Source organism: Tasmannia lanceolata, unplaced genomic scaffold, assembly GCF_043159265.1.
Source record: "Tasmannia lanceolata isolate RefF3 unplaced genomic scaffold, GAP_Taslan_0.1 ptg000018l, whole genome shotgun sequence".
NCBI classification, from domain to species: Eukaryota; Viridiplantae; Streptophyta; class Magnoliopsida; order Canellales; family Winteraceae; genus Tasmannia; species Tasmannia lanceolata.
Window position 1 is genome coordinate 2776248 of NW_027518695.1, and position 18334 is coordinate 2794581.

At 38.7% G+C, this 18334-nt stretch overlaps 1 protein-coding gene across 4 annotated transcripts; it reads left to right on the forward strand.

Annotated features, from left to right (window-relative positions):
- On the forward strand, nt 1-17782 carry LOC143851391 (ATP-dependent DNA helicase DDM1-like). 4 transcript variants are annotated; one of them, XM_077360802.1, is made up of 14 exons: nt 9-647; nt 743-826; nt 3173-3519; nt 3605-3791; nt 3880-4055; nt 9287-9356; nt 9582-9771; nt 9954-10058; nt 10150-10244; nt 10327-10446; nt 12019-12138; nt 12225-12323; nt 12414-12515; nt 17096-17782. In XM_077360802.1, the coding sequence occupies exons 1-14, from the start codon at nt 468-470 to the stop codon at nt 17330-17332; spliced, it is 2112 nt and encodes a 703-aa protein (XP_077216917.1). In that variant the 5' UTR covers nt 9-467; the 3' UTR covers nt 17333-17782. The 4 variants fall into 4 exon arrangements, with proteins under 4 accessions (XP_077216918.1, XP_077216919.1, XP_077216917.1 ...); XM_077360803.1 differs by lacking the exon at nt 12019-12138 and having other exon boundaries at nt 1-647; XM_077360805.1 differs by lacking the exons at nt 9-647; nt 743-826 and adding an exon at nt 1729-2110 and having other exon boundaries at nt 3248-3519.
- Nucleotides 17783-18334: the final 552 nt, after the last annotated feature.

Consider the following 18334-nt stretch of genomic DNA (forward strand, 5'->3'; position numbering starts at 1 on the left):
GGTTTTTATATTTTCTCCTCAGAGTATTTATTTTCCATCTTAGGGTTTTCGATTTATTTTGGGGAATGATATTCCCCCCTCTGACGGATAAAATCCCCTTTTAACGTTATTCGTTAAGTTTTAAAGGCAAAGAAAAACGTTAAAGGGGGTGAATTTATCCTCAAGCAGTGAACCATTCTCACAGAAACCGTTAAAGGGGGGATTTTATCCGTTTAGGGTTGGGGGGATATCATTTCCCTTTATTTTTGCTTTCATTGTTTTCCTCTTATTTTGAAACATTTGGTACTGTATTTTAATAGCAGGGGATCTGCAAGGTGGAAGTTAGTGGCATTCATGAGGAAGAGGTTCTCTCGTTGGATGCGAAGAACAATGATCATCTTATTGTTCCAAAATCGGAAGTTTCAAATGATGACATTCCTCTGTCACTTGATGCGAAGAATGGGGATTCTTCTCTTATATCAAAAGCTATGACTGAAGAAGAGGAGAGATTGCATGCGGCTCGAGAGGAGGAGTCGTCCAGGGTTAAAAGCGAGGAAGGCAAGGTGCCTATTCTGGACGGGGATCGGTTCAGTAAATTAGACGAGCTACTGACACAGACTCAGCTGTACTCAGAGTTTCTTCTTGAAAAGATGGATGACATCACATTTGTAATACCTGGGACTCTTTTATACGATTGCACTTTTTCGTTAGTAGATTAGTTTTCATTCTGTCTGATTATCTAATGCGGGTTCGTATTTTCTAGGACGGAATAGAAACCCAGAAGGAAGAGAGTGGGACCGCGAAGAAAAAGGGTCGAAAGAGGAAGGCGGCTTTTCATTATAACACTGTAGGTCTTTATTTAGTCTTTTTGAATGCCTTTTCTTTCCTCTTGGTAATTTGGGAGATATATAACCCTGTGGTTGTTATTGAAAAAGCTGCATTTTATGAATATCCTGGTACGTGGATTTTAGAAAAAAGAAAAAAAATATCAAATGTAGCTACTTCAAGAAATAAAATTGTTGGTTTGTCATTTCATTTTGAAGGACACTTTGTTGCTTTGCGGGAAGTGTGGTTGGTAGCCAGTTGAATCCTTCACATCACATGGTCATTATATGCTGGTGTGGGCTACACTAGTCATGCATATCCCTGTATGACGAGGAGATAGTCATATTTTAAAGTATTGAGTAAATTTGTCGGTTTGGGTATCAACTTACGAAATCCACATTCATTATACTCATCGTCCATCGAGAGCTGTCTTGGGACGATACTTCCTGGTATGGTTGTCGGCAGGGGAGTGACTTTTGGGTAATGTGCTTGTACAGAGTAAACGCTTCAAAGGTTCTGGTTGTGACATTGAGGGTCAGAGCAGGTACCTTTATTGAGTCCTTGTGGGTGAGACATGTTACAGCTCTAGGCAAATTGAAAAGTTTATCAGGGATTGACCTTGAATGGAAGTAACTTCATCGGAATTTGTGGTCAGTTTGGATTTGCAACCCAGTTGCATTTTTAGTGTAATTTTTATGTAAAATGCAGTCATTATAACGCGACTGGGTTTAACATCCAAGTCGACAGGGGAGTGACTTTTGGGTAATGTGCTTGTACAGAGTAAACGCTTCAAAGGTTCTGGTTGTGACATTGAGGGTCAGAGCAGGTACCTTTATTGAGTCCTTGTGGGTGAGACATGTTACAGCTCTAGGCAAATGAAAAGTTTATCAGGGATTGACCTTGAATGGAAGTAACTTCATCGGAATTTGTGGTCAGTTTGGATTTGCAACCCAGTTGCATTTTTAGTGTAATTTTTATGTAAAATGCAGTCATTATAACGCGACTGGGTTTAACATCCAAGTCGACAGGGGAGTGACTTTTGGGTAATGTGCTTGTACAGAGTAAACGTTTCAAAGGTTCTGGTTGTGACATTGAGGGTCAGAGCAGGTACCTTTATTGAGTCCTTGTGGGTGAGACATGTTACAGCTCTAGGCAAATTGAAAAGTTTATCAGGGATTGACCTTGAATGGAAGTAACTTCATCGGAATTTGTGGTCAGTTTGGATTTGCAACCCAGTTGCATTTTTAGTGTAATTTTTATGTAAAATGCAGTCATTATAACGCGACTGGGTTTAACATCCAAGTCGACTGGGGCCTTCATGCATTTTTTTCACATGTTCATCTTGTCCTTGAAAAATGTAAGGGTTTTTTTTTTTTTTTTTTTTTCTCTTTGGAAGAAGTTAGAGATTCCTATTCCAAAAAAAAAACAACAACCGAAGTTACAACTTCCACATTCATATTTTTGCCCATGTTGAATGTTTTGCCAATTTTATCTGGGTGAAATTACACATCTCAGGTCTTGTTTATCTAATTCCTTGTGATGTTTGCCACAATCTACTGGATTTATTGGTAAGGAACTAAACTGATGTTTCCCATGAACTTTAATACACACATGGCAGTTAACCTAGGAAATCTTGATGACATGTACTTATTTTTTCTGTTAAATTAAAATTGAGAGTGGAACTTGATATGTGAGTGACTTCCAGAAACACAGATCCGTTGCCAGTATCAATCAGAGCATAGATGCATACAGAATTCATCATTTGATATACTCTAGTAAAATACACTACAAGACTGTAATTTCATTGCTGTGTTGTTTACTAGTGTGACCTGACTATTGAAAGCCAAATTATAGGATATCTTTGTGTCAGCATCCTAGGAAAATTTTTCAATGTTGTCCTTGCTTTCCACCAGCCCTAGTACACTCAACAACGCATGGGCCATGGTAGGACCTTAATGATATTTAATTTCTGGTATTGCATTTTTCTGAATAAGATGCGATCTGAGATCTCTAAATTTGGGCAGCATGTACTTCCTAATTCTTTTGATTTTTTTAATCTCTTCATAATTATCGCTCCTTGCTACAGTTGGAATTGCATGCGGTTTATTTGTGTCTGTTAACTATTTTTCACTTCATGTTATGTTATCTTTTGTCATCCTGGGATTGAGCCTCTAGCTCAATTGGTCAAGGTTCTGTTCTGCAACCTTGAGTTCAGAGGCTCAATCGTAGCTTACCTACCCAAAAAACCTTTTGCCTTTCTTCATTATACTTGGGTTCTGCACTGATATGTTGTTCGTGCACTCACATTTCTTTCTGTCTTTTTCTACTCTTTTGTTCTAACATGTATCTGTGTCCTCTTCTTCTATAGAGGAAGGCGAAAACAGCTGTGGAAGCCATGTTAACAAGATCCCAAGAAGGCACAGCTCCTGAAGATGCTGCCCTTACTGTGGAAGAGAAAGCTGAAAAAGAACAGGCTGAACTGATGCCGTTGTTGACTGGTGGAAAATTGAAGCCCTATCAAATTAAAGGTGTGAAGTGGCTTATCTCATTATGGCAAAATGGACTTAATGGGATTCTAGCAGATCAAATGGGGCTTGGCAAGACAGTTCAGACGATTGGTTTTCTTGCACATTTGAAAGGGAAGGGTTTAGACGGCCCTTATTTAATTGTAGCTCCTCTATCAACTCTTTCAAATTGGGTAAATGAGTTCTCAAGGTATAATTTCCACTATGCACTTTCTAACTTTCCTATTAGTTACCACATGTCAACCTTTTTTAATTTCGGGCAGTCTGATTTTCAGGTTTGCTCCGTCAATAAATGTTGTTCTTTACCATGGAGGGAGAAAAGAGAGGAATGAGATAAGGCAGAAGTTCAAGCATAAGGCTATCGGTCCTAAATTTCCAGTTTTTGTTACTTCCTATGAGATTGCAATGAATGATGCAAAACCATTGTCCCTTTATAGTTGGAAATATGTTGTTGTTGATGAGGTAATAATCAAGTGGAATTATAAATTTATTTTTTCATTTTTTATTCTACTGAAGCACGAGCTTACATATTGATATCATTTGGTTCAAGGGTCACCGACTTAAAAATGCAAATTGCAAACTATTGAGAGAACTGAAATGCTTGCATATTGAGAATAAGCTTCTGCTCACTGGAACACCTTTGCAAAACAATTTGGCTGAGCTTTGGTCGTTGCTGAACTTTCTTTTGCCAGACATCTTCTCGTCCCATGAAGAATTTGAGTCATGGTAAGTATTTTTCTTGCTTGTCCATTTTATTATTTGATAATTGAAATTATTTTTTTTTTTTATGGCTTGTCCCATTTTTTTGTTTTCCTTGCTGACCGCCATGTGATTTTGTATAGTTTGTACATTTTTATGTTTCTTTCGATGAAATTGACTCAATGAATTTGCTATCTGGCTAGATGTATCCTTAGTTTTTATGCTAAAAACATATGTGGGCTGCTTGCTGATGTTTTGTCTCTGCAAGTTGGATCTGGAGAAAGGATTGTAGTTTCATTAATTGTGATACGCAAAATCACAAGTTATGTCTATAGCCATGAAAAAGTGATATGAAGATGGCTGTGTTCCCTATGTTGAAAACATGGCTCCTATACTTGCCACATGTTAGTTGAACTGAGTGAACCATAAAACCGGTAAGTGATTTTGAAAAGGAAAAGTGAAAAAGATGATTTACCCTTGCATCTTTTACCTCATGAGAGGGGAGAGGTTTCCCGGTTGACCGTGGACCTCATTTGGCCAGCCAAATTGTCCTTCAGAGTTGTATTAAGTGGTCAGACTTGGGTTGACACCAGCCTCATGTTGTGATCGAAAACCATCAACGTAATCGGGGTCACACATTTGAAAAGTAACCATGGAACATGGTACTTTTCTAAGTTTGCAATATAATTTAAGGGTGGTTTGTACTTTTTTTAAACAAAAAATTTAAGGGTAGTCTGTACCAAGGTTCTAAATTTCGACCAAATTCCGAAATTTCAGGTTTCGGTCAACCCCGAAACCGAAGTTGGGTAAACTCGAAACGTCACAAAATTTCGGTCGAAACTTCGAAACTTCGTTTTCCCTGAAAATTCGGTCTGAAATTTAAGGAAAATCTCCAAAACATCTGGATTTTATTCTTTATTTAATATTTTACAGAAATTTTGGTAATTTTTTTTCGCAATTTTGTACGAGATAAAATATTATTTTATTTGATTTCGTTAGATTTCGTCCGAAATTTCGGTTTCGGTGAGGAACGAAACGCATTCCAAAACCGAAATTTGAAACCATGGTCTGTACTGTTCTAGTCAGTCTACGGGGAATATGCCGGGCATTCTAGGAGTGCCTGTTACCTATTTTTTCATCCTTCCATTATTTTTTAGGTGTCTTATTATCTCTCCGAAGTTTGTAGATTTGTCTTACACATCGATGATTCACATTTGACTCATGTCTAATAGGGCCAATGTTCCACACAAAGGGCAAGGTTGAGGCCAATCCCGAGCGACATAGTAGCAAAGCACTCAGGCCACATTGAACCAACACTTGGACATGTTGGTTGAGATTACAATCGTTCTAAACCTCACTTGTGAACATATTAAGCTTTAGTCTCCCAGGAATGCCAAGACCCCTTGGAATACATCATACATAGTCACCCTATCCACAGTGCAAGGCAAATTGAGTAGTCGAGGTTTTGGTCTGCATGAATTCTTTGGAGGCGGGTCAGAACATGATGAGGAATTTGAACATTATGAGGAGCCAAGATGTTTCTATGACAAGCCCGGGCATCATTTGGTAGGTAGACTAGTGCGATCTTTAGGAAGGTCTAGAGATTTCAGAGTTAGAGTAGATGTTAGGGATTTGAAGCGTCATCTCGACGCTGGTTGATCCCTTGAGTGAGCGGACAACACAAATTGTTCATTTGAGTGGAAAGAGCTTCAAGAAAGTCTAATTTATTACTATGAAATAAAGGGTGCTGCCCTTATTTGGTGGAAACAAATTCAAACTGGGAGAACTCAAAGAAGTCCAAGACTGAGAAGGGCCAAGATGAAGGAAAATACTAAAAGTAAATACTTACCATCCTGGCTGTAGGCATTTCTTTTCCAGAGACTTTTGGGCCTTAACAAGGGGCTAGACCCATGAGGGAATGCATTGAAGAATTTCATCTCTTGATCGCTCATAATTCTATCATTGAAGACATAGGACAACCTATTGCTATATTTATTAACTGGTTGTGATTCTATAACTTAGTCTCCCTTCACACTCTTCTCACGGTTGATGATATCTTTCTGGCACTGAAAATTAAAAAAATGACCTAGTGTTCTATGAAGGGACACTTGCAGAAGCCTCTTGAGCTCAACCAACATAGGTCCCATGGTTAGCCGCCTGAACCCCACTCTTCCTCCTGAGAGCACTGCCATGAGGCCACCTCCAGGTGAGACGAACACTAGTCGTGGACTTCTAGGACTCAAACCACAAAGTACTACATTCAAATGTTTGTTGATTTCAATCGTATTCCAACCCCAAACAGGGATGGAAGGCACGATCGTAGGTGTATAATGCCAGACCAATCATACGTGCCATGCCTTAGCATAACCAATAGATGATGAGTATGGAACTAGTGTTGAAGCAAATAGCGCTCCACCCCCCCCCCCCCCCCCCCCCCCCCCCACACACACACACACACACACACCACCACCACCACTCACACACAAACAAGTTAGTAGTGCTCCACATAATGGGAGGGGTGAGCAAGCTTGGACAAGCATTACAATATGTCCAAGGTCCAATATTGAAATCATTTCAGAGCTCAGATTGGATGGGGATCATGAGGGGGCTGCTTGTATGATCCGTCGCAAAGTGATATTTGGCCATACTGGATGGGGATCATGAGGGGGCAGTCTGTATGATCCGTCGTAGCGTCATATTCTCTAAGAACCCAAGGACAAATAAATGGTTGAGGGGCACCATTTTTCACTCCATTTTGCTCTAATATCATTGATGGTGGAAGTACTGAGAATTTGTTCTCGCATATGATGATGGATAAGTTGAAGCTGGAAACTAATACACACACTAGCTCGGCCATATAACATCACGTGGATCAAAGGTGTGGGCAAAGTTTTGGTTAAAACCCGATACCTTGTGATTTGGGACGCTTATAAAGACATGGTTTTGTGTGTTGTCACTCAACTCGAGGTTTGTCGTATTTTATTAGGCCGTCCAAGGCAATATGATCGTAAGACCAGCCATGATGGGTATAAAATACGACATGAAAGTTAAGTAAAACCTTGTAAGGTAGGCCCCTAGGCCGTCATAGGATGTGTCGACTTCTTTGCTGATAACGAGTAATATTAGCTCAAATCTCTAGAGAGAAAACGTTAGCTCAAAGAAATGGCGTTACCATTATTTATGAGTCAGTATAAATTTGAGGTCACTTGCAACATGTCTAATTTTGAATCTCTTGAGGATAACTATCCTACATATCAATTTTCTGGTCCTACAACGCTACATCTTGATCAGGATGATTTCTCGATTTATCGTACTCGCTTGTGTATCCCTTAGGATACTCTACGCGAGAGCCTTATCCTCGAACATCTTAGTAGAGGGTTTTTTGCGTCTTAGTAGAGGGTAAGCATGCTATTTTGGGCAAGCCAAGACTATTGCCTCCGTGGAACATAGTTACTCTTACCCCGAATTAAAACGTGATGTGATCCATTGTGTGTTGGTGCAGGCGGGTCAATTACTTACGAATCAAACTCAAAACCATAGTTACTAGAAACTTCCTAGTTGAATGAGAAGCTTGCTTCGGAGCCTAAGTTCTTCTCGCTTTCCAAAGTTAGGGGATGCACGCTTCCCACACGCTTCCTTACCGCAGTCTGAAATTTAGTTGCTCTCCTATATTCATTACGATCATCCTTTCATCATTCTTGGCATGAAATCTTCCGAAGTCAGAACTTTTCAAAGTTTCCAATGTATACATCTCTGCAAACAAAGAATCCCAGAAAACCCAAGAAAGGAGTGGGATCCTTATTCCCTCCCCCAATTGCAACATGGGAACCTTGCTCTTGCCACTTCTCTCCTCTCTCTCAAAACCCTCTTGCCTCTTTGTATGCATCCCTGTTTCTACAACATTTGGACGAGAGGAAGCCCCCTTTCTCTATGAGAGAAAACCTCATTTCTCTTCCTTCGCCAATCACGAGAAGGCAATTGAAGCTGCAAGACAGATTTGGATGATCACGAGTGATGCGAATGGATGGGTTGAAGCAGGATTGGGGATTTTTTGTCGTCGTCGTCGTCGTTGTTGTTGTTGCTGTTGCTGTTGCTGTTGCTGTAAGCCTGTAACTGTAAATTACACAAATAGAAAAAGCTTTGATTAGTTTAAAGCAATTTGCCAGGTTTGTCTAGTTTCGTACTGCTTCAAAATGAATATAAATCAGATGTTAATCAATTTTTATTCTTCGTTTTATTCTTATTCTTCGTTTTATTTTCAGGTCATGTGACTTAAGTGAAGCGTGTGACTTCACTAACACTAAGGGTATTTTAGTTAATTTTAGCCATTTTGTTTTGATTCTTATTTGAAGTCCTAAGATTAGAAATGAAAAAGAGGCCCACGATCTGTTTTTGTCGGGCAACCCTATTGCTCTTATATTAAAATTGCCCATTCCTGTAATAGAGTAATCAGATATGGATTTTGAAGCCTTTGCTCGCTTGTGCAGCCTTGTTTCCTCTCCTTGTCATTTGGGATTGAGATATATGTGATTTTAGCTAATTGATTAGCTTAAATCTGGCTCTCTGATTTTTCCTGCTTCGATTTTGTTTTATTCATCATATCTGATTCCTTACGGTATGCAGCTCACTAATCATGGTATCGGCTTTGCTTCTCCACTTTTTCCATCTGGTGAAGCACTTTGAATCTAGAATGCTCTTTCATCATATACTTCAGGAGTTCGTGGAGCACAATGGGATTTACTTTTGCTTAATCCCCATGTGTTAGTTGTTTCACTTGCTCATATGCCTCAAATTGATTTGAGTGACTTGATTGAAGTTTTTTTCAGTTCTCAGAAACATCATTGTTAGGATTTTCACATGTTTTAGAATTGGGAAAAGCTAGGCAGTGCAATAATTATGATTCAAGAGTACTGAATGGTAGTTCTTTGGGAATTATAATATGGGGAAGATGATAAAAGCTAGGGTCTGAGATTAAAAAATATAGAGGCAATACATGGTCAAAAGCGACTAATTACCGAATAGATTTTTATTTTGTTGCCAAAAGTTTGGTAGTCTATGGTTCACTACAACTTTCATATGGCTTGGAGTTTAGTTGATCCAAGGAGTCTCCAAATGAAGTTACTTTATATTTGCGCTTTTTTTTCTATTTATCAATTGGTGGTCCTACAAAATGTTTGTGTATCGAAAACTTATGTAGTGGGTGAGTGAATTTAGTACTGCTTTTGCCTTATTTTATAACATGAATTTTCATCGCACAGGTTTGATCTGTCAGGGAAGTGCAACAGTGAGGTCTCGCAGGAAGAGACAAAAGAAAAAAGAAGGGCTCAGGTATGGGCCCTTTTTGTATATCCGTATTTGTATCCAAGGTTTGAAATTTCGGTTTCTGTTTCGGCCTCAGCCGAAAACAAAATTTATTAAAGTTTCGGTGTAAATCTTGGTAATTTCGGTATAAATTTCAGATTGGTGCCGGCCGAAATCTGAAATTTGAAACCCTGTTTACATCTTGTGCTTTAGCCATTCCATTTATGCTCAGAGGAAAACAGCTATTTGCAGGTGATATCAAAGCTCCATTTAATATTACGTCCATTTCTCCTACGAAGATTGAAGGAGGATGTTGAGCATATGCTTCCTCGGAAAAAGGAAATCATTTTATATGCTAATATGACCGAGCACCAAAAGCAATTTCAGGATTTATTAGTTAACAGGACATTGGAGGATTATTTACGGGAGAGACCAGACAATAGTAAGAATGATATCTTTGTTTAATTGAAATATATCTGCATAAGAGGGAACTATCATTTATAATAAAAAGTAGCATTCTCCCGATTCAATCAAAAGCTCTCAGAAAAGAAATATATATTAAAATTGAGTTTGCAGCCCTTTATTCTGTCGTATTTTCTGTACTAATGTTAAGTTTTATTGCAGTAATTGGACGGCCTGGCATGAAAGGAAAGCTGAATAATTTGGTAATTCAGCTTAGGAAGAACTGCAACCATCCCGACCTTCTAGAATCTGATTTTGATGGGTCATGTATGCTCCTTGCAATCCGAGTAACTTTAATTTTAGTAAGTAGGATACACTATCATCCTAATATTTTCTACTTGCTCATGTTGCACTACAGTCTCGTATCCACCTGTTGAACAGTTAGTGGAACAATGTGGCAAATTTCGCTTGCTAGACAGACTATTGGCGAAACTTCTTTCCCGGAAGCATAAAGTATGCTCATGATCTGTTAGTTTATTTGAAAAAAAATATCATTGTTCCATCCACTCAAAATTGCAAATTGTGTGATTTCCAGGTCCTGGTTTTCTCACAGTGGACTAAGGTTTTGGACATAATCGATTACTATTTTAGTGAGAAAGGGCTTGAAGTTTGTCGAATTGATGGCAGTGTCAAACTCGATGAAAGAAAAAGACAGGTAGGTGAATTTTGCTGGAGAAATATTTCTGGTCGCGTTGCTGTCTTTCCTAGCAAAATATTTGTTTCTCTTTTCTAATTTACGACCAAGTGCTTCCTTTTATTAATTAAATAATGTGATGGTGTTATCCTCAATATAATACATTTTAACACAGTAATGATGGTTTTGATTAACTTTGATTTTTGCGCATTGTTGCACATGTTTTCAGAATTATTTATTGTGAACAGAAACTTCCTTCGTCTTTTTTTGGATCTTGATCAACAATGCTCAACTCCAGCCTTGATACATTCACTTTAGCTAAAGATTTCTTATTGTATCATTAGCTTGGTATGTATTTGATGCGAGCAAACTACTGCTCTACTAGGAATTCACCTTATAGGACCTACTATTGGCATTATCATGATGCTTCGTTCTCAGGTTTGTGCCAATCCTTCCCCTCTTGTATCATCGTTGTTGAACTCTGGACCTTTTTGCCCAAACTTTTCTTAGACGAATATTGTTTAATTACTAACATGTTTTTTATCATCCTAAGATTTCTTTTATTCACAGCATGAAAGCTATTCATTTTTTTCTTTTTCAAGGTTAGAGTGTTTTGCTTATAAGGTCATAGTTGAAAAAATGGATTCTCATTGAATTAATTAGCTGTTTGTTGGTAAGCACTCATTTTGTTCTGTTTAAGAATGTTGATTTTGTTGCAGTACACTAATATGAAATCTTCCGACTTCCCAAGTGGACAGTGATTATACAGGGAATAGTGTCTGTCATTCATTTTAGCTCATCCAAAATTTCGTTCTAAAATATATTAAGGGCCCGTTTGGATGCCGAGAAGATTTTGTTTTGGATTTCTCACATTTTCAGCTCTTTTTGCATTGTAAATTGGATCCGGATCAAATTCTTGGATTTCCAATTCAGCGACTGACAGTGGAAAAAATCAGCTTTACAAATATGCTGTGGAAATAAGTAATTGGAAATCCACAGATGTGGCAGTTTCCTTCACCCTCTTTGCTCCTCAACCTCTCCCCTCCTGTAGGAAGTACCCCCTTCCCTTCTGTCTCCCTTAGCATGAGCTGGCAGATCTATTCATTTTGTATACCGTTAACTAACCAACTTCTCCAAAAGCTTAAGCTGTTGGAGAAAGGCGTTATTTATCTTTTATACTTTAACACTCCCCCGCACGTGTGGCCCACTCTGCAAACACGTGGCACATGTGGTCCCACTTTGGGCCGACCATCACATGTGGATTTTTGCTATCTGGGAGGTTTGAACTCGAGACCTTTGGCTTTGATACCATGTTAACTAACCAACTTCTCCAAAAGCTTAAGCTGTTGGAGAAAGGCGTTATTTATCTTGTATACTTTAACATATACAAAACTCAATTCCAAATCCAAATACAAAATATGAGGTATCCAAACGGGCCCTAAGTACAAGTTTGAGACTTCTATTTCAGCAAGCTTCTTTCCTTATTCGTCTATCCTTTCCTTTTACCTTTTCCTTTGTTTGTTTTGATTTGTTCATGTAATGGGCAATTGCACCTAAGTAGCTAACACTAAAATTGCTTACATTTTAAACCAGATAAAGGAATTTAATGACATAAACAACGATGTTAGAATATTTCTTCTCAGCACTCGTGCTGGTGGCCTGGGTATCAACCTCACTGCCGCCGATACATGTATTCTATATGACAGTGATTGGGTAATTCAATTTTTTTCTCGAACTCTAGATGCAGGAGAATCCTTGTATTAATTCAACTGAATCATTTTATTGCTTGTGCAATCCAGAACCCTCAAATGGACTTGCAGGCCATGGATAGATGCCACCGGATAGGGCAAACCCGCCCTGTTCATGTTTACAGGCTCGCAACATCTCATTCTGTTGAAGTGCGCCATGAATTAGATTTTTTTGTGGTGGTTATTTTTATTTACTTTTTGGTTATTTGAAAGATTCTGACAAAGCAATATCTTCAACAGGGCCGCATGTTGAAGAGAGCTTTTAGTAAATTGAAGCTTGAGCACCTGGTCATTGGGAAAGGACAATTCCAGCAAGAGAGAACCACATCTAATGCCGCAGAGGTGAGTTTCTTTTGTCTAGATTTTGCTAATTTGACATGTCTTTTTTTTATAACTTTTTTTTTTTGAAAGGTTTTTTTATAGTTATTTCATGGTACTATTTTGCTTTCTGTTAGTAATGCAAGAGTGACTTGCTAGCAAATGTGCTTGGGAGGGGAGTGAGGGAAAGGAACCAAGTGTCTTATTTGCTCTGGTTTAACAACTTGTCTAGCCGTGGTTCCCCCTTCCCAAGATAGGCCATTTATTGTTTACTATCTATTTATCAATCCGATCGTGAGTGCCATAACTTTTTATAAATTCAGGTTATTTGTTTCCAAACTTGTCTTTTTCAAAGCATGTCTGATGAAGGGTCTTGCATGCCTATCACCGTCAGCTATGCCTGTGGGTCTCGAAAGCTGAAGATGTCTGCTGACGTAGGATGGGTCTTTGGAAGGATTTAAAAAAAAACAAAAAAAAACAATGGGACTTATTTAGTGGATGAGTGCTGCTACCAAAACGGGATCCCGTTTGAGGAAAAAAATGAAGTGCTTTGAAGTGACACATGCGTATAAGACAAGAAAGTGAGCTCACATCTCTACGGAATGCAAAAATCACGTGAAATGACCATATCAATGGTCATTTTCACCAATGTCTTTACGGGATCGCATTTTAGAAGTGTTTTCCTTAGTGGATAAACACAGTTAAAATGATGAACTGGATGGAATCCAATGGTATTTGTAGAGAACTTCGATAGGACTGATTAGGACTATTTGGGTGTGAATATCAATTTAATGACAAGTTTAACTACCTACGAATTTCAAATCACATCCAAGGCTCATATCTGCTACCTTTGAACTTCAATTTTCTTCTCCGCGTTTCCTCTTTTCATCTCTCCAAACTTTCATTTTTTTTTTACTATAGCGATATTGGGACTGTTCAAGAGATTGAAGGATACCTTTCAAGGAAATGAGATCTGATTTTCGATGAAGTGGAGATTCACTCAAATCAAATTGATCTTCAGTTTCAAATGTATATTTCCAGTCTTTACTTTAGTGATCGAAATAAAAAAACAATAGTTCTTTGGAGCTTTAAAATTTTTGAATCACAAAAACAGGGGAGTATCAAGGATGAGAATTAGAGAATAGGAATAAATCACTTTGAAATAGAGATAGGAAGAAGAAGAAGATAGTCACCAAGGTATCACACCAAGGTATCCTAGAGCATTGACCGCTATATTTGATCAAGGCATCAGGCCAAGATCAAGGAGGATTCAGAATCCCAGGTTGAACAAGGCAAAATGATAACATATCCTAATTCGATGGCCCTAAGAGTAATAAAAAACAATAGTTCTTGGGAACTTTAAAATATTTGAATCACAAAAACAGGGGAGCATCAAGGATGGGAATAAGAGAATAAGAATAATTCACATAGATATAGAGATAGGAAGAAGAAGAAGATAGTCACCAATCTATCACACCAAGGTATCGTAGAGCATCACACCGTTATATTTGATCAAGGCATCAGGCCAAGATCAAGGAGGATTCAGAATCCCAGGTTGAACAAGGCAAAATGGGTTTTCTTTCATTCATTTGAATATCATAATTTGATGGCCCTAAGGCTTTTAAAATATGTTGACCTCTCCTCGCAGTTCTAGAGACTTTCCTACACCTAAAACATAAGACATGTGGGCCCCTTTTTAACTTAAACAGTTAGACCCCTAATTCTACAAGGTTCCCACGCAAAACCCAACCAGAATAAAAACCCATTCCTCTAAAATATATGACTTAAAGCTGTCTCTACTTAAACATGTCATGGGAATTGGACCCCATCTTTCACTATCAAATCACTTAAGTGATTAAATTGACCTGAAGGAAAAAGGAGACAAGGTCACTGGAATTCTCTTAAAGACTTCAATCACTTCTAATACTCTATTGAACTAATGATGGGCCCAGTCATCATATTTAGCCCTCTTGGTGATCTTTGTCATGGATACTTCCCATCATTTGGACTCTGGAGTACTCTACAAGCTGCGCTTACCGATGTTATCCACAAACTGCTGGTGTTTGGGTTTTGGAAGCCCAGCGCGTCTCTGTGCTGGAAAGTAAACTCTCTCTGGCTCTTTAGGCATATGGGCAAGAAGACCAAAGCACTCATAGGCCCATGCCTGTACGAGAGTCATCAAAATCAATTCAAACTTGCTTAAACAATTCATATCATAAGCAATGAATTAAAAGAGCAAGCAGAACAAATTCAGAATTGAAGAGAGAAGGGTAAGAAGTGTATCGCCCAGATGTACCAGAGCCCGCACATGGACCTCGCCCCTCCTCGAGACAAAACGTCCATATCTCTGATCAGAAAGGCGTAAGCTGCTTCTCCCCAATCATTGTCCGCCAGTCTGTCGATGTGGCGAACTATACTAAAAAAATCCCTGTAGATGGTGTTCCCTGTACTACTGAACAGGGTGCATCCCAGAAGGTCGTACATCACAAAACTCATCGCTAATCGGCGATAGTATCCCTCATCTGGCTCCGCTACTCTCACGGGCCAGTGATCTAGTATAGACATCCGTAACCTCGGCTAAGAAGCGTATGGAGGCGCCCAAGGCCGGTCCAAGGGATCATGCTCTGGCACTCCCAGAGTCTCTCTGAGCTCCGCCTCTGTAACCTGGAGTCAGCTGGATGGGGATCCCTCTCATCCGAAGTCCTGTCAGCGCTGAGAAAGCCACAGGAGTCATCCCAACCTCTCCGAACTGGAAGTGAAAAGAGTGGGTCGTGTCCCATCATCGCTCAGCCAGAGCCAACACAAAGCCTGCCCCCAAGCCCTCTGAATCTGTGCGGACGACCTTGTCTAATACTGTCCCCTGCACGTACATCTGGGCTCTGACGTGCAAGTTCTCCCATCTCGTCCGGGCATCTCTCACTGACCCTCTCCAGGTCATATCAGGAAGAGCCTGTGCAAAAGATAAGAGGCAAATAAAGAGCAATACTAGGTAAATGGGAATAAACATCCCAGCTAAATGCATTCCTATCGCCTAGGAATCTTGAGCGAATTTTGGGATTTTTCCTTCAAATTCATTTTAGCTAAGGTGGTGCGTTGGGACCCCCTGATGAAACAATTCACCAAATCAAGCCCTCAGGTTTCACTGCAACTGGTTCAGTTACGAATGCGTGCAATGCACATGTTACACTTAATGTTTGACCGTAGTGTTTGAACTGATCAAATTGTAGGTTTAACTCACTCTTTCCACATTTAAAGTTTGAAGGGTGTTTGGGCATTCTTTTTTTTCCTCTCTTTTGGCAATTTGTTCCAATAAAAGCTTTTGCCATTTAGGCGCTCTTTGTTTTAGATTATGACAAGCGATTGTGGAGTCCTCAACCGATTATTGGACGGGAAATTGCACTAAATTTGAGTCCAATAATCGGTTGGGGACTCCACAATTGGTTTTCATAATCTAAAACAAACAGGCCTTTAGTCTCTTGTGATTTTAATTGCGTCTTTTGCTAATATCGTCGTTAGGGTGCTCTATATTATTTATCAACTAATTGCTATCCAATAATTATCCTTCTTAAAGTTCCTGCTCCTTTTTTAGTTACTTATGGTATCCATAGCGTGTACATTATTAATGGATTGCTATCAATAATTTCCTTTCAGAAATGATTGATTGGACATTATAAAAAAAAAAGATTTATTTGGGAACTTATTTGCTAATATGTATGTTTTTGCTTTAGCCCAAATCCACTGCCATGTTGGAAGATACCAGTGACATCCATGAATCATATTTGGCTCAGATCCTTTAGTACCCAAGTTGTACTTTATTTCCACAATGTACAACAGAAACTCTTCTTTTCATATACTTTTTGCATGAACTGAAATATTATACATTTGTATATGCCATTGAAGAGGCCTTTCCTTATCCAAAACAGATTACTTATATCTGATTTACTGTCGACAAATTTGTCAAATTCATTGAATAAAGGACAAGCACCAAATTTTAGTAACCAAGATCAGCCACAAGGAGAGAATAGAAATGTAGAATTTTAGTTCATGCAGAAAGTACAAGGGCCGTTTTGGATACTGTAAAAACTCTTGCATACAATATTTAGGGAAATGACATTCCCATCCACTTTCCGAGCATTTACACCCTGATTTGTTTGTCGTTTTTTTCTGAAAACAATTTCATATTTAGGAAAAGACACGAAGGTGGTGGAATTGCAGTCATTTTTAGAAAAAAAGGCGAACTAAAGTGGGTGGAAGTGCTGGAAAAGGAGGTGGAAATATCATTTCTCATAATCTTATATTGATATGGTTTTGAATGTAAATATGTTTATTTGCAAATAAGGCTTGCAAAGAGGCCTTAAAGCCCTCTTTGTAAATAAGATTAAATTAAAGTAATATTGTTTTCAAAGTAAGAAGGCATCTTAGAGAGGCCTGAACTCATGTTGTATTTCTTTACTTTTGGTATAAAATTTGAGGTGACCACTATCATTCTCTTCTAACTGTAATTGACTGTATTTTCGTCTTTATCAATATGTGCATTTCGTTTGCTAAAGAAAAGACATGATGCCATTGTAGTCTCTCATTCATGTCTTTTCGGCTTGGTCCAGGAATTGGAGCTTCTTGCATTGCTTCGTGACGAAGAAGACGCAGAAGAGAAGTTTATTCAGATTGATATAAGCGACAGAGAGCTGGACAGGGTTATGGACCGCAGCGACCTAGTTGTGGCAACTGCAGATGATAATAGGAAGGCCACTACAGTTGATCCTCTTCCTCTGAAAGGACCTGGTTGGGAGGTGGTGATACCAGTCAAAAGTGGAGGGATGCTCTCCTCAGTCACTAGCTGAGTATTGGAAGTACTGGAAAGTATAGACTTACTTATTTTGGTGGTTATTTTTTGGCGGGGTAGTATTGAAATGCAGAAATTGGCCTTCTGCCGGTTTTGATGGTAAGAGGTTTCAAATTCCATGGGAGTTTTTTTGTGAGAGGAAAATAGTCATTGGCCTCTTGCTTTGTATTCAGTACTTCAAAAAGCTATGGAGGCTTTCGGTTACCCCCCGGTTCTATTCCATGGTGGACGAGAAAAAATCAGGTTGTAAAGTTGCCTGATTTTTTTTAGATGTTTAATGTATCGAGTCTGACAGGTTTGGTGACTTTGAAGTCCCTGGTCTTGTGGTTAACTTCTGTTGGACTGTGAGGCCACTGATCAAATTGTTTGGCATTGTTCTTTCAAACTCTCTCTGGTTTGGACAATATTCTACCCCCATTATGAATTTAATTCAATTTATGGTATTATTATCTAGACCAAAAAAATATAAATTTTTAAATATTACGGAAAAAAAATACTAAAATAACATTATAATCTATAGGGCGATGATATTTTCACTCCCCCCTACTGTAAGCATTCGCTCCCCTTTTAACGTCAAAAAGCGGTAATGAGGGGAGCGAATGCGTAGCGCAGGGGGAGTGAAAATATCATCGCCCTAATCTATATTAAGCCATTCTATAATTCAATTACTATAACAACCTTATAATTTATACTAATTCGTTATTTTTGTAATTTGTCAGACCCTAATTGGACAAGTCCAAGGATCATGTATTTGGATTCTAATCAGATCCTAAAATATGGATCCATATTCAATCCCGGTCGGATCCGTCGGACTGTATAGGACCCCATCTTTCACTAAACCAAAAATTGACTTAAAATGACATGAACAATTAAAATGACAAGACTGGCCTACATGAACAAAACTAATGAAACAAGTAAAAGTACCCTAATGACTAATGAGCTCTTAGAGGCCAATATAAAGATTGCTAAGGGGATGCTCCTGCATCCTCTAATTTTATCT

Bases quoted from the DNA above. Each gene is read 5' to 3' on its own strand.
- LOC143851391 (XM_077360802.1), top strand. From the start codon at position 468: ATGACTGAAGAAGAGGAGAGATTGCATGCGGCTCGAGAGGAGGAGTCG. The intron at 3,792-3,879 runs GTAATAATCAAG...ATTTGGTTCAAG, and splicing joins AATATGTTGTTGTTGATGAG to GGTCACCGACTTAAAAATGC. The intron at 12,516-17,095 runs GTGAGTTTCTTT...GGCTTGGTCCAG, and splicing joins CCACATCTAATGCCGCAGAG to GAATTGGAGCTTCTTGCATT.